This window comes from Vigna umbellata, chromosome 10 (genome assembly GCF_029865625.1).
Source record: "Vigna umbellata cultivar VRB3 chromosome 10, Vumbellata_1.0, whole genome shotgun sequence".
In the NCBI taxonomy this organism is placed as follows: Eukaryota; Viridiplantae; Streptophyta; class Magnoliopsida; order Fabales; family Fabaceae; genus Vigna; species Vigna umbellata.
In genome coordinates this window covers 6,866,658-6,894,431 of record NC_142174.1, presented here as the reverse complement: position 1 = coordinate 6,894,431, position 27,774 = coordinate 6,866,658, and the positions used below count along the sequence as shown (strand labels likewise).

The following is a 27,774-nucleotide window of genomic DNA, read 5'->3' as shown; positions in this document are numbered from 1 at the left end:
GTGAATTTGGAGGTAAATGAGATTTAATTTAGAAATAATTTTTTTAATTTGTCATGTCAATACAATTCTATACTAATTCTCACAAATTTTATTTACAAATTCACTCTCATTTACCTCCAAATTCACTCAAATAAACGAAAAAAAATTTATCTTTAAATCCTTTCAAATCTCCTCAAATCCACTCCCTTAAATCCACTCATAAGAACAGGACCTTGAGGCTATCATTTCAATGACCATCCTTTGAGTAGAAGAAAAAATTATTGAAATTATTGTGCTTATAAAAGTATGCCACTTTGGGTGATTCTCATTGAGATTGGGACGCATAGAAAAAGCACTTTCTGAGGACAACAAACAGGCACTCACTTTTGTATTTTTGTTCTTCCTTTCACCGTCACATTATCTTCAGAACCGAAACCACTCATACATTATGAAGATTAAAATTAAATAAAAAATATCGAATTTTTTACATTTAACTATTTCAGATTGATAAGGATTTCATTTCAAGTGGTTTAACTCTTTCCCTACTTTTACTAGTTTAGTTTTTTTCTTTTTATAATAGATATAATTCCATATATATATATATATATATATATATATATTATATGATTAACTATTTTTTAAATTTTAATGTGAAATTGAAATTTATTTATGTTTTAAATCTTGATAGAATTTAATTTTAAATTTTAAAAATGAATAGATATAATATTTTAACTTGAATTAAGTTTCTTATGTATCAACCAAGGTTTCGTATTGTCATTTTAAGTTATTTACATTTTTTTTATATTTTTCAATTTAAATGTTAATTTATAATGTCATTTAATGTCTAAAATAATATTTATTTATTTTTAAAGTTTTAAAACTAAAATATATGAAAGTTTAAAATATGAAGAAAATTTAATTTCATATTCTAATTTAAGAACTATAAATATATTTTGAAAAAAAAATTACACCCTTGGTTATCATAAGAGAAATACATAAAATTAAAATTATCTCTTTAATTTATTACAGGTACCAACTCAAAGAAACTTGGAACTCTGTTTTTCCAAGTTTGAATGCATAATTGCTGTTATAATGTGTTTTCAATGGACTCAGTATGTGCACTATGCGCATTGAGAATTCCTCCAAACAGTTAAGCACCTTGGTTTGGATGAAAACAAGAACTAAACCTAAAAGACAAACTAAGAAAATTACAAAATTTCCATAGAAAAAAATTACAAACTACTCCAAAATTAACGAACCCATTGTTAATCAACGTCAACAACGTCCATCTTGGCATTGTATTCTCAACTTTGGATTTAAGATTTTATAAAATGCTTACAAAGTGATTAATGTAATGAATGTATATAATATATAGAAGGTCTCATATAATTTATCCTTTAACTTGTAACATTTTGATACAGTGAACCAAAATGATAGAATTGGTTCCCTTTAATTGTGGTTCACAGAAAGCATAAAAGAAAGAAAAGAAATCCCTCTGAAATTAGAAAAAAACAGAATCTTTCATGTGCTGAGAAAGGAATGGTTTCTCCACTCATTTATTCCATAAAATAAATCACCAATTGGTCCACGAGTTCATAGCAGCATTAATACATATGTGGCACACAACACAACCCAACATGTTGCAGGTCAATTATATTATATATCCATAATTATATTAATTTATATTTGTAATTATACTGTTACAAATATATAAAGCTAAGGAATAAAACAAAGACTCTCATATCAAAGCAGACACAGGTAGCTTGCTATTCTCAATCACCATGAGGCTTCACTTCGCTATCATTTCCATTGCTGCTTTGGCTCTATGCACTTCTGCAGATTACAGTAAGATTTCCTTTATCATTGCTTTCATTTGCTCTGCTTATTCTGAAAACTGTCGAGATAAAACTTTGCTGTAATGATTGCTTACATGAATTTTTCTTTTTTCATTAGTTTCGGTTAATTTTAGTTATAGTGGTCCAAATGGACCTGCGAACTGGGGAAGATTGAGTCCATCTTATGCAGCCTGCTCAAATGGGAAAGCACAGAGTCCTGTGGAACTTATCAAAACTGATATTTTCATGAACAAGGAGTTGAAGAATATTGCAACAAATTATCTCCTTGCCAATGCCACGTTGGTTAACAACGAATTTAATATTGGGGTTTGTTCTTCAACTATCAAATTTTGTTTTAATATTGATAAATCTGATCTTATAAATCGATTTTATAAAATTAAATTAAATTTAAAATTTACTTTTTAACACGATAAAACATATCACTGTTACACTTACTATATAAGGTTTTTAAGGAATTTTTGTATGAACTAATATGTGTATATTTTCATTTATAGGTTCACTTCGAAGGGAAAGTAGGAGACATTAACATAAATGGAAAAAACTACTCCTTGAAACAACTGCACTGGCATTCGCCATCAGAGCACAAGGCAAATGGTCGTATGTAAGTTTACACGCACCCAAAAATGATTTCGGATACATATGATGTTTTAAAAATTAAGAATAAGAATTTTAGTGTTTTTCCAACGTACCACTTTTTAAAATGATTACGCTTTCTCGAAGAATTTGCTTTGCAAACCTTATCGTTTTTTCTCGAACCAATCTAAGTGTTACAAGATCACTTTAGTAAAAAGTTTTGATACCAAATAATTGGGTAAGAACCTTTTGCATACGCAGCTTTATAAAGTTGCACAATGCATATTTTTTTAGGATAAATACTAGGTTTATTATAATATGTACTGATATATTTCATTTTTAGTATAATAGAAAAAAAGTTTACCATAGACCAATAAGTTTTTTTTAAAACTCTATTAATAGTTTATTATAATATGTACTGATATATTTCAATCAGATGTTCAATTATCTTATACATTGATGGAGATCAAATAAAATGAATTCAATTAGTGTTTTTAATAATAATATTTTGTATATTATATTAAAAATAATATATGTCAATATTTAATCCACTAAACCAATTATTTACCCTATTTTATAACTTTATTTTACATATTAACGAAATTCAAAAGAAAAAAGTTATTCTACCACAATGCATGTCAATTTCTAACTGAGCTGCGAGACACCGACTAAAGTATAGAGAAAATATATTCTTATATTGTGATTTTGTTTTCTATTTGAATCTTTCGGAAAAGACAAATATATTTAATACAAACTTTTTGAATGTCAAATTAGCTTAAAATTTTCCAAGCTTAATACATGTCTCTTTAATGAGAAAAACTGTTGGTTCGTCACACATAAATAACTCTTGAAGATTGTACAACTATCTTTGTAAGCTATTTAATTACGAAACTTTCAATAACAATTATTTTACCATGATTTTTTAGAGTTTTTCTACAAGGTGGGGGTTTACTCCCATAACCACTCATCAAAGAACTCTTCACTTAATTTCCATTTCCTAATGAGTTGGGTGCGTGATTAGGGATGTTAATTAAATTAAGATAAAAAAATTATCTCCTGAAAGCCTACCCATCAAGTTATTGATTAAAAAAATAAAATAGTTTTCAAAAAAGAAAATAATCGAGTTGTTTATAATTTAACACATTTTAATTCAAATATCAGCTTTAAAAACTAATTAACGTGTTCAAGTTTGGGATAAGACGAATTCTAATTCTGTGTTTAAGTTTAAAGATTACAATTGTATTTAATCCTTTCTTATTTTATAAAATTGGTAAATATGTCATTTTTTATTTAACGAATTCTATCCACGATTTTATAATCTTATTAAAAGGTGCTAAAAGGAGTTTTTTCAATTTAATAGAGTCAGTGACCAATCTTTGAATCAAATTCTGTAAAGGAAAATTATACAACAATAACAAAGCATTTTATAAATAATACAATCTTGTTGTAATAATAAAATATTATATTGAAGTGAATAAGGAAATAAAATAAATTATGAAATTTAAATAGATTATTTGATTAAATAATTTTGGGATCCATTATAGACATGACGCAGAGCTCCATCTAGTCCACTTGACCGAAGATATAAAGAACATAGCAGTTGTGGCAGTGCTTTACAGATTAGGTGATCCAGATCCTCTGATATCCCAGGTACAGTGCAAGTCACATTCACTTTATTTCTAAAATGATGTGGTTCAAATGAAAAAGTGAAAAATAATATGTGGTGGTGCTTGGATACAGTTTGAAGAGAAGTTGGTTGAGTTAGGTAATAAGAAGGAAATTGCAATTGGGAGCTTTGATTTAGAAGAAATAAATAGAAGCAGCAGAAGAAGGTATTATAGATATGTTGGCTCTCTCACCACTCCACCATGCAAAGAGGGTGTCATTTGGACCATTCTTGGAAAGGTAACTAATCTTATATATATGCTTTCCTTTGGTGGAAATATATACACAAAACAAAAACCAAATGTGTGATTATGTATGCAGTTGAGGACACTATCCACCCAACAACTCAACCTCCTCAAGGCACCATTGAACCCACAGTTTAAACACAATGCAAGGCCTCTTCAGCAGATTAATGGACGTAAAATAGAGATGTATTACCACCCTAAAACAACCACCATGGGACTCATGTAACACCACTCAGTATCATAAATATTTCTAATCTCTAAAGTTGGATGCAAAATTAAAATCCGTTTTTATCATAAACTTTGATGTATTTTGACATCAAACTCTAAAAATAAATGCATATAGTTTTCTTCATCCAACCTGTCAGTTCGTTTTTTACATATTAATCAAATATTTTAAAATAATATTTGAGTGGTATATTAGAAAGTGGATTTAAGTCTAATTCAACCCCACAAAATTGATTTGTAAGGTGAGGTTTGTACATCACTTATATATTATAAATTAACCTTATCTTTAATCGATGTAGGAGTTTCAACATGTAAACGAATCAAATAGTGTAAACAGTTCAAAGACAACTTAAAATATCATTTTACATATAAAAAGATTAACTCAATTGAGTTTAAATGATATATTTATTTATATTTTGAAGTTTATAGACCTTTGAAACATAAACAAACTTTAATTTCACATCAAAATTTAAAAATTAAAAAGATATTCAACTCTAAATAAATGCTTCGTGTATCATGCGTCATACAAAATGTTTTACCATAGATAATACAATATTAGGTTTGATCAGCTACTAAAATAATGTTTGGACCATATCTTATGCTTACTTCATTTTGTTTTCTGTAATTTTTTTATGCTTTTATAAAATATAAAATAAATAGTTTGTGAACTATTTTTTTTAGCTTTTAATTTGAATGTATATACGACTTAAAATTATATAGATAAAATATATTATATCGAAATATTTACGTTTAAGATATAATATATTAAGGGAACATGTTTAATTCTTCATGTTATGATTATTTATATCTCATTCATTACTTTTTATTAATAGTTAAATATATTTTAGTTTTTAAACATGTGGAATTAGAATTTGTTTTTATAAAAAATTTGATATAATTTGATTTTTCAACTTTAAAAATGAATATAATTTTTTCAATCAACCTGCATTAAATCTTTTTGTGTAAATTGACGTTTCTGGTTACCGTTTCATACTGATATTTTTTTTTTGTTAAAAAATTTAAATATTTTATGTTGACACATTTCAACTTAAATATTAGTTATTTAATACTAAATCTAACATCCAAAAATATAGTAATAACCATAAACTAGAATTAATTACATTGCATTTTTAACAGTGTAGTCTTACACAAAAAAATCAACGCGCAAAAGCCGAACGGCATTAAGTACAGAGTTGATTACAATAATACAGAAGTAACGAGAGTTCGGGACGAACGGTTTTACAAAACCAAATAACCGAATCATCTATGAATAACCGGACGCTCTAAGGCTCGGCCTTGACTTCCACATCTACCAGATTATCCCATTCAATTATATCTTCCAACAAGGCATCTCCTTCTGCTCACATCCACACGGATGATCATTGCAATTGACAGGACGGACGTACAAAGACGAGACAACACAAGGAAAACACAGGGTAAGCTTATGTAATTTAATTCACACATCAACAGATAAAGTAAACATTTCAAACAATACACGAATCTAGTTCAATCTTCATATATATATATATATATATATATATATATATATATATATATATATATATATATATATATATATATATATATATATATATATATATATATATAATCATACGAACACTATCTCTAGACGGACCGTCCGGACTGTATGAATCTGTGTAGCTACAGGCGTTCTTGCACCCGGGTGATGTAGTAACTGGGATACACTCAACAGCTGCCACCCGAGGTTAGCCCTATCCAAAGTACTCCTAAGGACTAGGACCTCCTGCCGTTCCCACACATGACCTACCCTCCTCTACGTGAGGACGAGTACTCACGGAACATCAGGATGAATTGCCAGCATTAGCATAACCACAGTCATACTTTACCAATTCCAATATTCAAAGCATGAGTCGTTCCTCCCCGGAACGCTCGTTCAAAATCCATAATCGCTTATTCATCTCATATAATATTCATCCTTTAAAATCTTCCACTTTATTATCATTTTCATCATCAGTTATAAGGACATAAATAACGAACGTTTAGCCCTCTTCAGAACGAGGACGAACGATAAGAATGAGACCAATGATTCTCCTGTTCAGAACAGAAGAAGACTAAGAGAATATCTTTTAGATCTAAGAAATGGACTGAGTAAGCTAGGGCAAACTATGACAAACGGTAATTACCACGTGAGTCAGTTAAATGAACTAACTCTCTTGAATTCCAACCAATACTTAAGGAATAAGTCAAGTATGGAGGCCTTAGGCCGGATCCAATGCGAGAAGAAAATCAAGGTGTTAAAGACTATCTTTAGAATAATTCACATACGGAAGTCAAATGCCAATAAATGACCGAACATGGAAAAAGGGAAATATTATTACAGTTGAACGAACGCTATTTTATCAAGGTTGGTTATACAATAATGCGAGCGCTTGGTATAAGACCGAGCACTACTTAGGACGGACGCTAGGTGTAGAACCGAGCGCTTCTTGTTACGAAAGCTAGGTGTAAGACCGAGCGTTACTTATTACGAACGCTAGGTAAAAGACCGAGCGCTACTTATTACGAACGCTAGGTGTAAAACCGAGCATTACTATTTTTAAAATACAAGGTATAAATATATATTACTTTATTTCAGATATCCAGATACCACTAGGTTGAGCCGAACGCTCAAACATAGTATTTCACATAAGGACGCTCGTTCTGGACCAGAGTTCTCTCCAAATGAAAGAATTCCATTTTAAACAGTTTACTAGAAAGCCGAACGGTAGTGGACCGTTCGATTACGAACGTACATTATCATAGTGAGAATGTCATTTTCATATTTTTCATCTATTTTCAACTCAAGTTTCAACATATCAGTTCATATCTTATAACTTCATATCAAATATCAATTTACATACTTTACAGAATTCCACATTAATAATTCATACTTCATAGTGATAACTCATATTCACATTTATACATCTCAAACATCATCATACATATCAACCAGCATGCATCATATTCATTCAATCAACTAAACGAACGTTCAAACATTTCCATAGCATACAAATTAAATTAAATAAGCTTCCCTTACCTGGATTCGTGAGTGAAAAACGTCCTAACGTATTGTTCTTGGTTCGCCCAACTACAACTTCTACCCTCAAGATCACTCAACTCTTTCAAACAGTTTTAGATTCTGAAGCTGTTCGGTTCAGAATGGATCTCACGACGCAGGGAACTCTTCTACGGTTTCTGAATGGTGATCGGAGAAGAAAGTAGTGAGTTACAGTAGATAGAAGAGGAAAACTTTCTAGAGAGAAGGAGGAGAAAATGAAAATCAGTCTTCAGGAGGAAGAAGGGTGCATGCAGAGAGAGAGTGGAAAGAAGGTTTCAGAAATCATTTTTCTTCCCAAGGTAAAACGAACGTTCCCTCTCATGCGGACACCTGTCTTCCACTACTGATTTTCGAACCTTCCATTCTTGACACCTGGCGTCAGTGTGCAAAATTTGGGAGTGCGTTTTTAATGCACCTGAGCAGGGTTTAGGGTATAATAAATGAGATTTAACAGGTGGGGTTTGGGTTAAATTTCCAAGGTCTGACATTCCCCCTAACTACAAAAATTTTCGTCCTCGAAAATTAAATCTTACCCGGAAATAGGTGAGGATACAAGTCCCTCATAGCATCCTCCACTTCCCATGTAGAGTCACCAGTCTTTTCGTCCCACACCATTTTCACTAAACGAACGCCTTTTCCTTTGTAGTATTTGGTGCGGCTATCGTCCACACGGACTGGTTACAACTCCAGCGTTCGGTCTTGACGAAGTGGAACGTCTTCCAACTCTAGTATGTGAGAGGGGTTGGCTATGTACTTCCGGAGTTGGGAAACATGGAAGATTGGGTGAAGGTTTGACAGTTGAGGAGGTAAGGCCAACTCGTACGCCACTGGTCCGATCTTTCTCAAAATTTGATAAGGCCCAACAAACTTGGGGGATAACTTCTTTGGACGAACGGCTCTGCCCACTCCAATGATTGGATTGAGTCTAAGGAAGACATGATCTCCCGAGGCGAACTCCAAAGGTCTTCTTCTCTTATCCGCATAGGACTTATGCCTGCTAAGTGACGTCTTCAACCTCTCTTGTATTAGTTTCACCTTCTCAGTCGTTTGCTGGATGAGCTCGGGTCCAGTTAACACCTTCTCTCCTTCTTGGAACCAACAAAGTGGTGTTCGGCACTTTCTCCCATAGAGAGCTTCAAACGGCGCCATTCCGATGCTAGACTGAAAGCTGTTGTTGTAAGTGAATTCCACTAGCGGTAAGACTTCATCCCAAGCACCTAAGTGATCTAGGACGCACGTCCTCAGTAAGTCTTTGAGCGTCTGGATGGTCCTTTCAGACTGGCCGTCCGTCTGAGGGTGATAAGTTGAGCTCATCTGCAGTCTGCTTCCCAATTCGCCTTGCAAAGATTGCCAAAACCGAGATGTGAATCTCGTGTCTCGGTCAGAAATGATGCTCGAAGGCACTCCATGCAAACGAACGATCTCTCTGATATACAACTTGGCTAGGTTGGTCATCGACATCTTCAAGTTGACTGCCAGGAAGTGAGCGCTCTTCGTTAGTCGATCCACGATCACCCAAATTGAGTCATGATTTCTAACCGTGCGTGGTAAGTGGGTCACGAAATCCATGGAGACGTTGTCCCACTTCCATTCAGGAATTTCCAACTGCTGAAGTAAACCACCCGATCTCTGGTGTTCCGCCTTCGCACGTTGACATGTTAGACATGATGCCACAAAACGAGCGACATCATTCTTCATTCCAGGCCACCAAAAGGATTTCCGGAGATCTTGATACATCTTAGTCATACCAGGGTGTATGCTAAGACGATTGTGATGCCCTTCCTCCAAGATAATCCTCTTTAGATCTCCATCGTTTGGAACGCACGTCCTACCCATATAGCGTAATAGACCGTCCGTTCCAGTGTTGGATTCCTTAGCTTGATCTGAACCGAGTGTATTCAAAATCTTCACCAGGTCTTCGTCCTCCCGTTGCTTCATCTTGATCCGGTCAAAAATATTACTGAATATTCTAAGGTTACAACATTTGATGCTGTTCGGTTCCAACTCGAACTACAACCTTAAATCTCTAAAGCTTTCAACCAGACTGAGTTCTTTCACCATCATAATCGAGACATGAACTGCTTTTCTGCTTAATGCATCCGCCACTACATTAGCCTTTCCCGGATGATAAAGCAGTTCAAAATCATAATCCTTTAAGAACTCCAGCCAACGTCTCTGCCTCATGTTCAACTCCTTCTGATCAAATAAATACTTGAGGCTCTTGTGATCACTGAAGACTTGGAATGTGGATCCGTACAAGTAATGCCTCCAAATCTTCAGTGCGAAAACGACCGCTGCCAACTCCAGGTCGTGCATTGGGTAGTTTCTCTCGTGAATCTTCAGTTGACGAGAAGTGTACGCGACCGCTCTCTTCTCTTGCATTAGCACACAACCCAAACCTTGGTGAGAAGCGTCGTAGTATACCTCGAACGGTTTGGCTGTGTCCGGAATAATTAGAACTAGAGCGCTCGTCAACTTGTGCTTCAGCTCTTGAAAGCTTTCTTCACACCGATCGGTCCAGGCGAACGGTTGATCTTTCCTGGTCAACTAAGTTAACAGAGCTACTATCTTAGCAAATCCTTCAATAAAACGCCGATAGTAACCCGCGAGTCCTACAAAGCTTCTGATCTCCGTGACCGAACGTGGACTCTCCCATTCCAGTACCGCTCGTACCTTAGCTGGGTCTACAGAGATACCTCCAACCGACACCACGTGCCCCAAGAATTGAACTTCCTTCATCCAGAACTCACATTTTGATAACTTGGCGTACAACTCCTTTTCCCTTAATATGCCAAGTACAATTCTCAGGTGCTCCTCATGTTCGTCCTGGGTCTTGGAGTAGATGAGGATATCATCGATGAAGACGACCACAAACTTGTCCAAGTATGGCCTAAAAATGCGGTTCATATAATCCATGAAGATTGCTGGTGCATTCGTCACACCGAACGACATCACTACATATTCGTAATGTCCGTAACGAGATCTGAAAGCAGTCTTCTGGATGTCTTCCTCCTTAACTCTGATTTGATGATATCCCGACCGCAAATCAATCTTCGAGAATACTGTGGCCCCATGCAGTTGATCCAACAAATCATCTATCCTTGGCAATGGGTACTTATTCTTGATGGTCAGCTTGTTTAATTGTCTGTAGTCAATGCAAAGTCTAGAGCTGCCATCTTTCTTCTTCACTAAGAGAACAGGCGCTCCCAGGGTGATACGCTCGGCCTGATAAACTGCTTGTCCATCAACTCTTCAATCTGCTTCTTAAGTTCAGCTAACTCCGCAGGCGACATACGATAAGGTTGAACGGAGATGGGTGCTGCGGTCGTCACCAAATCAATGGTGAATTCGACTTCGCGAGGAGGGGAAAGTCCAGGTATTTCTTTCGGAAAGACGTCCGGGAATTCATCCACAACCGATCGTCCGTTACTGAGTTTACTACTGGACAATCGTTCTAAGTTCACTTCTCCCATCTTTTTGTCCTCGTGCGTCATTATCAGGAAACAGCTGGCGCCCTCCATAATGTCTTCTTTTAGTTGACCGAGCGTCACTGATAACTCTTCTTCTTCTTCATCAGGAAATACCAATTCCTTCTTACCACAATCTATGAGAATGCGATTGGTAGCCAACCAATCCATTCCTAAAATCACCTCTAACTCCTTTAGAGGTAAACAGATCAAATTCACCTTATATCTACGCCCCTCAACCTCAATAGGACATCTAATGCATACGGTAGACGTCCTAACCTCTCCAGCCGCTGGGGTTGACACCACCAAGTCGAACTGCATCTCACTCTCTGCCAATCCCAATTTTTCAACACACGCCTTCGAGATGAAGGAGTGGGTCGCCCCGAATCATACAGTACACAACAGGGTATTCCATACATTAAGCAGGTGCTGATGATAAGTGTACCTGAGCTGGCTGCTTCCGCGCCCGTTATGGCATATACACGCCCAACCGCTTGGGCTCGACCACCTCTTGGTTGATTCCTTCCCGTGTTCGGTGGTCTCATCACCGCTCGTCCTCCAAAGTTGCACTCATTCTCCAAGTGTCCATTCCTTCCACAACGAGTGCAGTGTTTTCCTCCCACCAGCTGAGGACATGACGAACGGTAATGTGGTCCTCCACACTGGAAACAAGTAATGTTTCCTTGTTGTCCAGATTGTCTGGCAGCGACCAGCGCTTGAGACCCACTTGTATTTGATGGTTGGTTTGGATGAGTGTAAGGTGTTCTTCTCTGATTAACATTACCTCTGGATACGATCGGTCCCCTAACCACCTGTTGTTGCTTCTTCTGTCGTTCTACCTTTGCCATATTCTTCTCCAGTACTTTGGCTCTCTCCACCATGGCAGGAAATGACCGAATACATAAACTGGAGATCAACACCTTCAGATCACTCCTCAGTCCGTTCTCAAATTTCCTACACTGCCACTCTTCACTACTGGCCATCGTATTGAAACGGACGAGATGCTTGAACTTGTTGGTATATTCCGAGACAGACATCCCACCTTGTACCAACTGAAGGAATTTCACCTCCTTTGCAAAACGGACGCTGTCTGGGAAGTATTCTTCATAAAATTTGCTCCGGAATACTTCCCATGTGATGGGACTTTGGGCGTCCGTCAAAATAGTCCTCATACTCGCCCACCAGTGACTTGCTTCCCCGGTCAGTAGATATTCCGTGAATGGTAAGCGATTCTCGTCCAGGCACCTCTTAGCGTTATAAATTCTATCCATGTCCCGCAGCCACTGATCTGCCTCATCAGGAAGGCATTTCCCACTGAATTTTGCGGGGTGATGCTGAAGGAAACTCTCCAAGCTCCACTCAGCCTGTTGGGTAACGTTGGAAAAGGACGCTCCCGGTGTGTTCCTGGTAGCGGCAATGATCTCCATCAACTGCCTCTGTGTAGCTTCAGAGTTGGCGCGAGAGGCCTCCAAACTCTTTAAAGCATTCTCGTTCTGCTGCATTAGGGTAGCGTTCTGTTCCATCAATGTAGTGTTCTGCTGTTGTAACCTATCTATCACCGATTCCAACAACCTGGTGTTGTCGGACGTATCGCGCTCGGAAGGTTGAGGTGGAGGAGGGAGTCTAGGTGCCATTTTTTCTCTGGGAAGCAGAGAAAAACGATCGTTAGTGAACTCTAAAGAGTTCAAGAGTTATTCATTAAACGAACGTTGAGCACACAGCAAAAACACAGTGCACTCATAACCTACAGTGTCCTTAAAAGAACAAAACTGCTCTGATACCACTAATGTAGCATCCCAAAATATAGTAATAACCATAAATTAGAATTAATTACATTGCATTTTCAACAGTGCAGTCTTACACAAAAAAATCAACGCGCAAAAGCCGAACGACATTAAGTACAGAGTTGATTAATATAATACAGAAGTAACGAGAGTTCGGGACGAACGGTTTTACAAAACCAAATAATCGAACGTTCAAAAACAAAATTAACTAACTATCATCTATGAATAACCGGACGCTCTAAGGCTCGGCCTTGACTTCCACATCTACCAGATTCTCCCCTTCAATTATATCTTCCAACAAGGCATCTCCTTCTGCTCACATCCACACGAATGATCATTGCAATTGACAGGACGGACGTACAAAGGCGAGACAACACAAGGAAAACACAGGGTAAGCTTATGTAATTTAATTCACACATCAACAGATAAAGTAAACATTTCAAACAATACACGAATCTAGTTCAATATTCATATATATATATATATATATATATATATATATATATATATATAATCATACGAACACTATCTCTAGACGGACCGTTCGGACTGTATGAATCTGTGTAGCTACAGGCGTTCTTGCACCCGGGTGATGTAGTAACTGGGATACACTCAACAGCTGCCACCCGAGGTTAACCCTATCCAAAGTACCCCTAAGGACTAGGACCTCCTGCCGTTCCCACACATGACCTACCCTCCTCTACGTGAGGACGAGTACTCACGAAACATCAGGATGAATTGCCAGCATTACCATAACCACAGTCATACTTTACCAATTCCAATATTCAAAGGATGAGTCGTTCCTCCCCGGAACGCTCGTTCAAAATCCATAATCGCTTATTCATCTCATATAATATTCATCCTTTAAAATCTTCCACTTTATTATCATTTTCATCATCAGTTATAAGGACATAAATAACGAACGTTTAGCCCTCTTCAGAACAAGGACGAACGATAAGAATGAGACCAATGATTCTCCTGTCCAGAACAGAAGAAGACTAAGAGAATATCTTTTAGATCTAAGAAATGGACTGAGTAAGCTAGGGCAAACTGTGACAAACGATAATTACCACGTGAGTCAGTTAAATGAACTAACTCTCTTGAATTCCAACCAATACTTAAGGAATAAGTCAAGTATGGAGGCCTTAGGCCGGATCCAATGCGAGAAGAAAATCAAGGTGTTAAAGACTATCTTTAGAATAATTCACATACGGAAGTCAAATGCCAATAAATGACCGAACATGGAAAAAGGGAAATATTATTACAGTTGAACGAACACTATTTTATCAAGGTTGGTTATACAATAATGCGAGCGCTTGGTATAAGACCGAGCACTACTTAGGACGGACGCTAGGTGTAGAACCGAGCGCTTCTTGTTACGAAAGCTAGGTGTAAGACCGAGCGTTACTTATTACGAACGCTAGGTAAAAGACCGAGCGCTACTTATTACGAACGCTAGGTGTAAAACCGAGCATTACTATTTTTAAAATACAAGGTATAAATATATATTACTTTATTTCAGATATCCAGATACCACTAGGTTGAGCCGAACGCTCAAACATAGTATTTCACATAAGGACGCTCGTTCTGGACCAGAGTTCTCTCCAAATGAAAGAATTCCATTTTAAACAGTTTACTAGAAAACCGAACGGTAGTGGACCGTTCGATTACGAACGTACATTATCATAGTGAGAATGTCATTTTCATATTTTTCATCTATTTTCAACTCAAGTTTCAACATATCAGTTCATATCTTATAACTTCATATCAAATATCAATTTACATACTTTACAGAATTCCACATTAATAATTCATACTTCATAGTGATAACTCATATTCACATTTATACATCTCAAACATCATCATACATATCAACCAGCATGCATCATATTCATTCAATCAACTAAACGAACGTTCAAACATTTCCATAGCATACAAATTAAATTAAATAAGCTTTCCTTACCTGGATTCGTGAGTGAAAAACGTCCTAACGTATTGTTCTTGGTTCGCCCAACTACAACTTCTACCCTCAAGATCACTCAACTCTTTCAAACAGTTTTAGATTCTGAAGCTGTTCGGTTCAGAATGGATCTCACGACGCAGGGAACTCTTCTACGGTTTCTGAATGGTGATCGGAGAAGAAAGTAGTGAGTTACAGTAGATAGAAGAGGAAAACTTTCTAGAGAGAAGGAGGAGAAAATGAAAATCAGTCTTCAGGAGGAAGAAGGGTGCATGCAGAGAGAGTGGAAAGATGGTTTCAGAAATCATTTTTCTTCCCAAGGTAAAACGAACGCTCCCTCTCATGCGGACACCTGTCTTCCACTACTGATTTTCGAACCTTCCATTCTTGACACCTGGCGTCAGTGTGCAGAATTTGGGAGTGCGTTTTTAATGCACCTGAGCAGGGTTTAGGGTGTAATAAATGAGATTTAACAGGTGGGGTTTGGGTTAAATTTCCAAGGTCTGACACTAAACTTTTTTAATATTGTGAGGTTAAATAGATTATATCCAATCTACTAAGATCGAAATATATTAAAGTTTAGTACATACAAAAATTTTAGTTTTGTATTAAATTTAGGAACTTAAAAAAGTATTAAACCTTTTACTTATTAAAATATTTTAATCTTCTAAGTTTTAATTATATTTCGAAACAATTAGACAAATTAAAATAGCGTACAAAATATTTGTAAAAAGATTTTGAAGAAAAATGTTAACAAAAAAAATAAACATCTTACTTTAATAAAGAATTTTGACGATGATAAATCAACGAAGAAGTGTTAAAAACTTAAAAAATATTTACAAGATACATTGAAAACTTCTTTTACTCATAAGTCATATTCATCAATACAATTATCTTAATGTAAGGAAAAATGCCAAACAAATAAAAAAAAAACTTGTAGTTGCGCTTTATTTTCTAAATACAAGAATCTTCCAAGTTAAACGATCAATTTTTAAGAAAAGTTCTTACAAAGCGCTGCAATGTATATATTCTGAATAACACGTCAAAAATTACTTTCGTTCATACATATTTATCAAGTCGAGCATTTAAGCTTTTAAAGAATAATTTCAAGAGCTTGCAACGTGCTAGAAGGCTTGTGAAAGTTTTCCATTAACACTATTCAAGCCCAGTCTATTCTCACCAATTTTTGATATACCATATGTAGTTATAAGTAGAAGCTTCAAATCCCACATTTCTCCAAGCCTTCGTTGATCCCAAACACAACTATCAGCTCTTCAAGATTGAGTTGATGCTTTTTACTGGAGGTGAGACCTTGAATGATGGCGAGCTATAGGGGAACAACCCGGGGTGAAAATTTTCACAAAGAAGGGACTTTAGAAGGGTTTTAGCTTTTTCTTAAATAGAAAGAAGATTTATGTTTTGTGATTAGGGGTGCCCCACAAAATCCATTCACGTCATATATTTTTTCTCTAGTCCACATATATTTAAAATCTATTTTATTAAAGACTCAATTCATTTAAGATTCATTTTATTAAATTTAGATTTTAATATATTTATATTCTTTTTTATTAGATAATCATTCTTTTAATATCAATTTTCTAATATAGAAAATTTAGATTTCTTGTTTATGTTTTTATCTAAATTTTCAGTAGATCCAGACCAACCATCGAGATAGTCCAAATCGTATCAAAAGTTGAGATAGATCATCCATGTTAAAGGTCGAGAAAAGTCGACTCGAGCCAAAGGCCGAGAAGGATTGATCGAGGTCAATTTGGGAAAAATTTCGAGATAGGTTGGCTCAAGTCAAAAGGTCGAGATGGATTGGTGTGAGTCCAAGTTTAAAAGGGCCAGTCCAAGCCAAAGGCCACCTGAGTCGGCCCATTCAAAATTTGATTGAATTCTATTGAGACGGCCTAACCAAATTTTGACCGAATTTGGCCAACTCGATCTCAAGCGAAATTTAACTGAGTAGGTCGTGACTGAAATTCGGCTGAATTTTACTAAGTTGTTCTCAACGAAAATTATCTCCACTTTTGATGAAAAATCAAGGATCACGTAGTTCTGACTGAGATTGCCATTTGAAAAACAGGTTGATATTTTTTTGTTTTAGAAGTTTTATGATTTTTTTGGTATTTTTGATTTTTTATAAAAAAGTGTCACAACGTGGACAAGAGCTAGATACAAGACACAGATGGAAAATAAAATTATTTTTTCTGTGATTTTTGAGGGTTTTGTACTTTTTATTATGAAAAATTAAGATGACAAAGACAAATCACACAAATATTTACATTTATTTGTAAGAAAAATATTTTCAATTTTTTTTATTTAATTATCAAGCAAATCCGAAACTTGATATGATAATAAATATTTTTAATTATTATGAAAAATACAATTATCAAGTGAGTTCGAGACATGATAACCAAAAATAATAAGAAAGTTTAAAAAATTAACAAGATTCACTACTATGCATAAATGACATAATGAACAATTTGAGAGTGTACAACTAGCAAATAAGATGTGTGCATGTGGACAATTAAGATGAGTGTGCATGTGAACAATTAAGATAAATATTCATACGAAAAATTAAGATGTGTGTGCATATGAACAATTAAGATGCAACAAACACAATCAAACCACAACAAAATAAAACATAGGGGTGTGGGGTTAATAATTGTGGGGGACATGAACTGAAAATAAATAAAAATAAAATCCAAAGATAATAAGTGAAAACATAATAAACCAGGGGTGACGAAGTGTTTGGTCCAACCAATGAAGGAAGAGACTGAAATCGGGGATGCACAACGAATTGGCTTCAACACTTCCATTCTCACAGCTTCATGAGCCTCTCCTTTCCACTAACCATTGCTCAATGTTTTATTGATAACTTTCTCCACAAACTCCAAATACAATGAAACTTTTTGGGTTAGAATCTAGACTCAAAGTGCTTTCAATCGAATACTCACATATTTTTTGGACATCTGAGTTTGGTGTAGTATAATTTCGAAATCCGGCTTTGCAGTTCCGTTTCTGGCACTGACTTGGCTCACTGTTGTGCTCATATATTTTTCCATAGAACTCTAAATGCAATAAAACCTTTTGGGTTAGAATCTAGACTCAAAGGGCTTTCATTTGAATACTCACACATATTTTTTGGACATCCGAGTTAGTTGCATTATGATTTCAAAATGTTTTGGACATATGAGTTAGGTGCAATATGATTTCAAAATCAGGCTTTGCAATTCCGTTTCTGGCATTGACCTCAGCTCACTATTGTGCTCATATCTTTTTCCATAGAACTCTAAATGCAATGAAACTTTTTGGATCAGATTCTAGACTAAAAGGGCTTTCATTTGACCTCTGAGTTAGGTGCAACTCAATTTTGAAGAAACGAGTTGTGAAAGGATTTCAGTGTTTGATTATGATGATGGAAATCAAACTTGTGGATGAAACATTTTGAAGATGGTTTGCTGAATGATGTAAGGAATATGGAGAGTGCAGAGGAGGAAAGAGGTTGAAAGCAATTGGGTTTGGTTTTAGAAGACCTATTTTCAATTTCTCGGATATGCTAGAATGGATGACGGGTTTCCCTCATGTTCTTCATTGTGATGACCTTGGTACGTAGTAGGAATTGTTCTATTTGTGACCATTAGTTCAGAGGGAAAGCTAAAGAGGAGGATTCTAATCAGACTTGAAAGGTTCCCCCTTGTCATGGATTCAAGAGCTTCTTTTTTGTAGAGAAAAGAGTGTTAGATATGTAAAATGTCGGTCATTTTGATTGGCTTGTGATGTAGTGGGTTGGTAGGAAAATTTGTTTGTGTATATCATTGGAAGGTTGCTGGAAAATGTTACAAAGAGGGGCCAGTAGGCCAATTATTAACATAAGAACAAAATGGGAGAAAAACCAAGGTGTAGTGTAATTGGTGGAGTATTATTCAAATGAAGGTGAAAATAAAATGGCGGGGTAGGATTATTGAATTATTCGTAGAACCCAACAAAATGTTGAGTGTGATACTATTAGCTTCTATTACTAGGTGCAAGTATATCGAGAGATAAAAGAAAGAAAGAAAGAAATATTTGTCAACGTGAAGTGTGGGTTGAATGTGAGTAGGAAAAGATTGGGAAAGAAGAAACCAAAGAGAAAAAAAATTATTTATTACTTGTCTAATTTTTTTTACTTATATACAATGTTTTATTTTTTATTTTTTATATTTTTATAACAAATTATCCGGACAAAATTGGATGTTGACAGATGTGATTCTTTTTCTATTAGAAAATAGACTAAAAATCTTTCCAATGACAAAATTCTTTTTTTAGACACCAACACTCAATCCTAAAAAAAACAATCGTAATCAATTACGAATGCTAGGTAATTGATTACAGAATGCTAGGTAATCGATTATAGAATGCTAGGTAATCGATTACAGAATGCTAGGTAATCGATTACAGAATAAAACCCTGTTTTGTTTCCCAACACTCTACGTCGTCACAATTGTTTCTCTCTCCCACTTTCTCTGACATATCTAAACCCTTCAAAATTTCTTCGTCCTTCCAAAACCTTAAACCCTAACAAATCCCCAATGGCAGAATGCGCTAATTAAAAGCAAATGGCTTCCTCTTCCACAATAGCATGTCGTTGTCGCGACAACCCACCCCATCCTTCCACCAACTAATGAGCTTTTCTCCACGACCGACGAATATGAATGGTGTATTTCCAATAACGGTCCTATGTTCCGGGGTCAATCTTCCATTGAATCCATAAACAAATTAACTGCATGAAAAAATTAAAACAATAACCAAAGGGCGAACTCAAAATGAAAATGGGTACATCAAAAACACCAAAGGATAAATGAAAATGAAGTAAGAGAAAAAAGGGAAAGGGGAAAGGGGAAATGGGAAATGGGAAACAGAAAATGCAAAGGAGAAAGGAAATACTTTGTCACCAGAGCTTTCCATTGCTTCACCGAAGTCTTGCCGGATTGTCTCGTCGGAGAAGATGACCCTTTATGCTTGCTTCGTGAGAGAGAAGGAGAAAAAGCGCACACAGAAATTGCAAACGAAAATGCACAATGAAGGAAGAATGAAAACAAAAATAGGAGGGGTATTTTTGGATACTAAATTCATTAACTCTTGCACGCTAACTTTTTTGAATAAAATATTATTTAAAACGATTCAATAACATTTTGACTCATGTTCATTCGTGTAACATCCCAAAAATATAGTCTAAAACTATATAATAGAATAATCACATTAGTTAATAAACCAGATCAGTCTTATACTAGAGTCGAGCGTACGCTCATGGCCGAACGGCCTTACAGAATGATTACAACTAAAACTGCACAGGATAAGCAAACCTGACCGAACGGTTTACAAAAGTTTATACCGAACGGTCAAATAAAATCAAAAGAGAAGGTGATCGAACGACCACCTTACTATAACTAGACTATTGATCGAACGACCACCTTACTATAACTAGACTATTGATCGAACGTCCTACTGTTCGGTCTTCACTTCAATTTCTTCCAAATTTTCTTCTTCCAGCGCCTCTTCCAGGAGCTCGTCTCCTTCTGCTCACATCCACACGGATGATCATTGCAATGACAAGGACGGACGTACAAAACCAGACAACACAAGAAAACACAGGGTAAGCTTATGTAATTTAAATCATGCATAAACGTACATTTCACAAAATCATTAAAACAAGATAATTCATAGTTCGTTCACACAAAGCCTATTACTAGACTGACTGTCCGGACCGTATGAAATCTGCGTAGCTACAGGCGTTCGTGCACCTGGGTGATGTAGTAACTGGGATGCCCTCAACAACTGCCACCCGAGGTTAGCCCTATTTGTCCAAAGTACCCCTAAGGACTAGGACCTCCTGCCGTTCCCACACATGACCTACCCTCTTCTACGTGAAGACAAGTACCCACGGAACATCAGGATGAACAACCAACTTAGCATGCCCACAATCATACTTTATAAATTCAATAATTCATCTCATATTTTCTTCATCTTTCAGTATCATCTCCTCAAATTCATCTTTCATTAACAATCATCTAAATTTCTTCTTGGTTCAAAGGTTATTAAGGATACTCAATACCGAACGTTAAATGCTGACTCAGAACTAGAATTAACACTTGGAGCGAGACCGAGAGGTCTCCAGTTCCATAATAGATTAAAACCGAGAGGATTACTATCGGTTTGAGAAAGAAGCCGAGTTCAATCATATAAGCATAAACGACCAGAACGAACGATCGTTACTTAAAAGGTGAGCCAATTTTTAGATGAACTGACTCTTGTGAGTTCTAACCGAACATCGAAAAGACCATATCAATTACTAAGGCTCTAGGCCGGAACCAATAATTCAGACACGTCAAGATTTTTAAAGAACCATACTTAAAAGAATTCACATAAAGAAACATATCATCAGTCAATGACCGAACACGTTAGAGGGAAATTCTATTGACGTTGGACGAACACTATTTTCATCAAGATATATTATAAAAGGAATGAGACGATCGCTTGGTATAAGACCAAGAATTATTCAGACGATCGCTTGGTATAAGACCAAGCAATACGTAGACGATCGCTTTGTATAAGACCAAGCAATACTCAGACGATCGCTTGGTATGAGACCAAGCAATACTCAGACGATCGCTTGGTATGAGACCAAGCACTACTCATACGATCGCTTATGCACAGTATTTAGAAACGAAGACGATCATCCTCAACTAAGATTCTTCCCAAATGAAAGAATCCAAGTCTAATCAAATTTATTATTGAAATACCAAACGGTCGATGACCATTCGGTGACAAAGTACTCTTTCATATATAAGTTTCATATCGTAATCATTTGTCTCAATTAAATTTCTAAACATATATCTTCATACTTTCATATATTAATATCATGGTCCATTTTCATACATCAGAACATAGCACAATCATATTTCATTTCCAATCATTAAATAACCGAACGTTCATACAATCCAAACATATCAACCATCATGCATTATATTCATTTCAGTCAATTAACGATCGTTCATACAACACAATAAACATACAAATTAAATTAAATAAGCTTCCCTTACCTCTGAGCGTGAACGAACATTTCCAGAGGCAGAATACAATTTCACCACTACCGGTTTCCCTACCGTCAACGCTCGACAATTCCAACTACACAAAGTGACAACCCAACACTATCAGAACCACTCATTTTGAGAATGGTGATCAACACAGGAACCCAGAACTGAGTTTGCATGTTTAGGAAATGAACGACTGGGTGAAAAGAAAGACTTACCAGCTCAGCTTCACAAATCGAACGGTTTATTTGGAAGCTCTTGACGCTGGAAGTGCTTCTACGGTGGCTGAACGGAGATCGAAAAAGGAAAAGTGTGTGTGGTCTTAGAGAGAAGATGAAGAGGATGTAGAGAGAAGGAGGAGAGAATGAGATTCTTCAGAAATTTGAAAAGAGGGTGCATGCAGAGAGTGGAGTAGATTTTCTGAAAATCCAAGTTTTGCTTCCCACGTCAAAACGAACGTCCCCTCATCTGTCGGCACCTGCTTTCCACTAACTGATTTCCGGATCCTCTTCGCTTGACACCTGACGTCCGTCATCTGGAGCCCCCCTCTTGACACGTGAACTCCACTAAAACGATACGTGCGTGGATTTTACTGGTTATGACAATTCGTTATCAAAATATTGTCAAAATAAATTATCAAATATCGAGATCTAAAAAAATATTAATTAATAATATTAAAATACAAAATAATACATAATTAAATTAAATTTAGTTAATTAATAAACTAACTCAACTTATTACGAGTTAAATTTGAATAAATCGATTTCTAAATGGATTAAATTGAAAACTAATATAAAAAATTATATATATATATATATATATATATATATATATATATATATATATATATATATATATATATAATATATATATATGTATATCACATGTAACGTTTTAAGAAAATTATCCAACATTTACATGTCCACGTGTCTCTCTCTGTGCAAGTCGCAAGTCCCAACTAAATTAATACAATTAATTACTATAGAGAGAGTCAAACTGGTATATATTTATAATATGCTGTATTAAATATCCGTAGATAGGATACTCTCTAATATCAATAGGATCTGGCCCATAAAGATTATATATATATATATATATATATATATATATATATATATATATATATATATATATATATATATATATATATATATATATATATATATTATTGTACAACATTTATTTATGCAAAATTGGAATTTTTCATCATTTTATTCAGGCAAAATTGGTTTTACATGTTAAATATTATATTTTAAATTAATATTTGAATTATTTATATATAACACGTGTTAGTAAAAATATAAAAAACTGGTTTCTCTAAATTAAAGCAACTATTCAATTTTACATATAAATTTAAATACTAAAATCATATTTAACTTTTATATTTTATATTTTGATGGCGGGAAACGAAGAACGAAAGAGTATTTGTTTGAGTCTATAAATAGGCTCTTATTTTCCTTCAACATCAACTCTTTCCTTGTGCTCTAGATCTCTGAAATCATTAAGAATTGTGTGTACTCTTGCTCAGCTAAGGAAACTCTTGTCTGCGAAGCTGTTGAAGTGCTACTACGGTGATAGAGGAATAACTGGTTCATCCTTGGTGCAACTAAGGAAGTGTTTGGAAGAGGTTCATCCTTCGTGAAGTATTCGGAGGAAGTTATTCATCCTTTGTGAAGACTCAAAGGAGGTGCAAGTTCATCTCTTGTAGTATCAAGAGAGGTGGTTTCTAAACTTGTACAAATTGTTTCTTTGTGATTGTAATTTGTAATCATTTTGTGATTAGTGAAGTGTTTATCTTGGTTTGAGATAAGCGACTGGACGTAGGACTGGTAAGATCCGAACTAGGATAAAATCATCTGTGCAAATTTCTCTCAACCTTACTCTTGTTATTAATTTTTATTATATGCTTAGTAAGTAAAACTGAGAAGAAATTTAAAAAAGCACACTTTATTATTAAAACCAATTCAACCCCCCCCTCCACCCGTCGTGGTTTGTTATCCACGCTAATCATTCCATTGCAGCTGCTCTAACAATCAGGGGTACGTAGTTCTTTAGAAAATAATTTTGGAAAGATGTTTGAGAAATTGATTTGGAAAAGGATTGAGGAAAATTTTAGATTTTTGGGAGGTAAACCTAGCAAGGACTAGCCTTGCTCCTATTTATCTTCACTTTTGATGAAAAATCAAAAATAACGTAGTTTTGACCGAGATTGCCATTTGAAAAACAGGTTGATATTTTTTTGTTTTTAGAAGTTTTATGATTTTTTTGGTGTTTCTGGTTTTTTATAAAAAAAGTGTCACAAAGTGGACAAGAGCTAGATACAAAACACATATGGAAGATAAAATTATTTTTTCTGTGATTTTTGAGGGTTTTGTATTTTCTTTATGATTTTTTATTATGAAAAATTTAGATGACAAAGACAAATCATACAATATATTTATATTTAATTGTAAGAAAAATATTTTCAATTTTTTTTATTTAATTATCAAGCAAATTTGAGATTTGACAAGATAATAAATATTTATAATTATTATGAAAAATCTAATCATCAAATGAGTCCGAGACTTAATGTGAGACCCTAGATAATTAACACTGCAACTCAAGTCAAATCAATTTTTTAAAGCATTAAAACCCACCTGCAGTGCAGTCCACGTCACTACTCAGACAATTAAAACCCACTTACATACTCTCTGCCTGCACAGAAAAACGCACGCACACACTGACACACGCCTGCCAAGTGTCGTTTTAGAACTTTCGGAAATCAGTAGTGGGGTACAGGTGGCAGTCTGAGGGTGCATGACCGTTTGACGTGGGGAAAGAAAATGATTTCTCTGAAAACCACTTTCTCTCACTCTCTGCATTCACCTTCTTCCTCACGAAACTCAACCCTTCATCTTCTCCAACTTCTCTCTAGAACTCCCAACTTCTCTCTACTGTAAATCTCACGCCTCTTCTCCGATCAACTTGCAGCACCGTAGGAACGTTCGCCCAACTACAAGCTACCAACTGGACCGAACAGTTTCAAAGGTTGAAACTGGTAAGTCTCCTTTAGTAGTTCGTTCTAGGGTTTCTTGAAAAACTGCGTTTTGGCTGCATGCAAGAGTGTATTCTAAGTCCTGTGATTTTATTGTGGCTAGATTTGTTTTGAAAGAGTAAAGTGATACTGAGGGTAGCAAAACGTTAGTTGAACGAAGCCACCAATCTTGCACTTAGGATAAAGTTGCTTACAAATCCGGGTAAGGGAAGCTTATATGTTTAATTTATACTTGCATGTTGTATGATTTGATTTGGATGTATGAAAAGTATGCTGTTTGAACTGTTAGAAACGATCACTGATATGTATATGTTTTCCTGAATTGGTTGAACTGCATGTTGGTTTGATACGTATGGATGATTACTGTAAGTATGAGTTATGAATGTGATGAACTCTATAAAGTCTATAAATTAATATTGGATGTGAAGTTACAAAGTATGAATCGTATGAAAAATGTTAAAATTAAGATGGTTGTAAAAAATATGGATATGATAATTCTTCCTATGATAAATTACGCTCGTCATCGTACGGTCTTATACCGTTCGGTTTTCCCCGAAAATAACTTAGAATGGAATTCTTTCATTTGGGAAGAACTCCGCTCGAGAACGAGCGTCCCCATTTAAATGTCTGAGCGTTCGGTTCAGCTCAGCTGTATATAAATATTTTAAACTTTAAAATACGTAACGTTCGGTCTTATACCGAAACGTTCGTTCTAAATAGCGCTCGGTCTTATACCGAAGCGTTCGTCCTAAATAGCGCTCGGTCTTATACCGAAGCGTTCGTCCTAAATAACGCTCGGTCTTATACCGAAGCGTTCGTCACAAATTGATGCTCGGTCATCTACCTAGCATTCGTCCTAATCGGTGCTCGGTCACATACCAAGCGCTCGTATTATTGAATAAACACTCGGATAAACTAGCGTTCGTTAAATTTCAAAAGTATTCATCTTCTTTACGTTCGTTCAATTTCTGGCATCGGTTTCCGTATGCAAACTTCTTCAAAGAAAAATTCTAAGTATTCTTGACTCTCCGTTTTACATTGGATCTGGTCCACGTCTTTATCACGAAATTTTTCTAAGTATCAGCACACCTCCAATCGAGTCAGTTCATTTAACTGACCAACCAGATGGTCACGTTCGTCCATCCCGTAGCTTACTTGGACGTTCGTCCTAATTCTTCAGAGGACTGAACGTTCGTCATTTTATGCTCTTAAATCTAAAGATGTAAAAGATGATGAATTATGATAAATTAAAGTGTGAACGCCATATGGAGCGATTATATGATATTGGATTTTGGACGAGCGTTCCAGGGAGGAACGTCTCATATATGTTGATTATGGAATTTGGTAAAGTATGACTGTGGTTATGCTAATGCTGGCATGGTCCATCATGATATTCCGTGATACTCATCTTCACGTAGAGGAGAGTAGTTCATGTGTGGGAATGGCAGGAGGTCCTTAGTCCATAAGTTAACATGGGCGACGTAAGAACGGACTAACCTCGAGTGGCAGCTGTTGAGTGTATCCCAGTTACTACACCACTCGGGTGCAAGGACGCCTGTAGCTACACGGTTCATACAGTCCGGACGGTCGGTCTAGTATATATAAATTTCTATGTTACGTTATGTTAAGTTGTATGCTGTATGTGTGTATTGAAATGTTGAATGTATATGTCGAATGTATGAATTAAATATTATAAGCTTACCCTTTCGTTTTTCCTTGTGTTGTCTACTGTCATGTACGTTCGTCCTGTCATTGCAATGATCATCCGTGTGGATGTGAGCAGATGGTGGTGCGTCTCTTGAAGAAATGCTGGAAGAAGAAAATTTGGAAGATGCTAATCTGGTTGAAGTAGAAGTTAAAGCCGAGCCTTAGAGCGCTCGCTAGGCTTCCTTTTCTTAGTCTTTCAGCATTGTTATGAACGTTCGGTTAGGATTTTGTAAAACCGTTCGTTAAAGTTAAATTCCTATTCTGGTGTTACGCTCGTTATTTTTGTATTCAAGCCGTTCGGCTTTTGAACCTTGATCTATTAATGTAACAATTAAGATGTAACAAACACAATCAAACCACGATAAAATAAAACATAGGGGGTGTGGGGTTAACAATTGTGGGGGACATGAAATCAAAATAAATAAAAATAAAATCCTAAGATAATAAGTGAAAACAGAATAAACTAAGGGTAACGAAGTGTTTGGTCCAACCAATGAAGAGAGAGACTGAAATCGGGGATGCACAACAATAACATTTTGAATAAAATATTATTTAAAACAATTCAATAACATTTTGACTCATGTTCGTTCGTTATTAAAATATTGTCAAAATAAATTATCAAATATCGAGATAAAAAAATATTAATTAATAATATTAAAATACAAAATAATACATAATTAAATTAAATTTAGTTAATTGATAAACCAACTCATCTTATTACGAGTTAAATTCGAATAAATCGATTTTTAAATGGATTAAATTGAAAACTAATATAAAAATTTATATTTTTTCAAACCGAGTTAATCTAAACTTGTGTGGTAGTCTGAATAAGCCTACAGTTATAACCCATTTTATCACGTGTAACGTTTTAAGAAAATTATCCAACATTTACATGTCCACGTGTCTCTCTCTGTGCAAATCGCAAGTCCCAACTAAATTAATACAATTAATTACTATAGAGAGAGTCAAACTGGTATATATTTATAATATGCTGCATTAAATATCCGTACATAGGATACTCTGTAATATCAATAGGATCTGGCCCATAAAGATTATATATATATATATATATATATATATATATATATATATATATATATATATATATATATATATATATA

At 35.3% G+C, this 27,774-nt stretch overlaps 2 protein-coding genes across 2 annotated transcripts; one reads left to right on the top strand and one right to left on the bottom strand.

Annotated features, from left to right (window-relative positions):
* The first annotated feature begins 1,677 nt into the window (after window positions 1–1,677).
* On the top strand, window positions 1,678–4,670 carry LOC124822509 (alpha carbonic anhydrase 1, chloroplastic). The gene is made up of 6 exons (XM_047294518.2): window positions 1,678–1,824; window positions 1,933–2,141; window positions 2,330–2,436; window positions 3,953–4,058; window positions 4,149–4,313; window positions 4,395–4,670. Exons 1-6 carry the CDS (start codon window positions 1,761–1,763, stop codon window positions 4,542–4,544), a joined length of 801 nt encoding a protein of 266 aa, XP_047150474.2. The 5' UTR covers window positions 1,678–1,760; the 3' UTR covers window positions 4,545–4,670.
* A 6,140-nt stretch (window positions 4,671–10,810) lies between these two features.
* Window positions 10,811–12,723, bottom strand: LOC148191764 (uncharacterized). The gene is made up of 2 exons (XM_088099952.1): window positions 11,406–12,723; window positions 10,811–11,226 (listed from the first exon to the last, which is right to left on the bottom strand). The coding sequence occupies exons 1-2, from the start codon at window positions 12,721–12,723 to the stop codon at window positions 10,811–10,813; spliced, it is 1,734 nt and encodes a 577-aa protein (XP_087956078.1).
* Window positions 12,724–27,774: the final 15,051 nt, after the last annotated feature.

Excerpts from the sequence above, each read along its gene's own strand:
- LOC124822509 (XM_047294518.2), top strand. The coding sequence starts at position 1,761 with ATGAGGCTTCACTTCGCTATCATTTCCATTGCTGCTTTGGCTCTATGC. Across the intron at positions 2,142-2,329 it reads ACAACGAATTTAATATTGGG|GTTCACTTCGAAGGGAAAGT; the intron begins GTTTGTTCTTCA and ends TTTCATTTATAG. Across the intron at positions 4,059-4,148 it reads CAGATCCTCTGATATCCCAG|TTTGAAGAGAAGTTGGTTGA; the intron begins GTACAGTGCAAG and ends GCTTGGATACAG.
- LOC148191764 (XM_088099952.1), bottom strand. The coding sequence starts at position 12,723 with ATGGCACCTAGACTCCCTCCTCCACCTCAACCTTCCGAGCGCGATACG. Across the intron at positions 11,227-11,405 it reads TTGGCAGAGAGTGAGATGCA|ATTGTGGTAAGAAGGAATTG; the intron begins GTTCGACTTGGT and ends GCATTCTCATAG.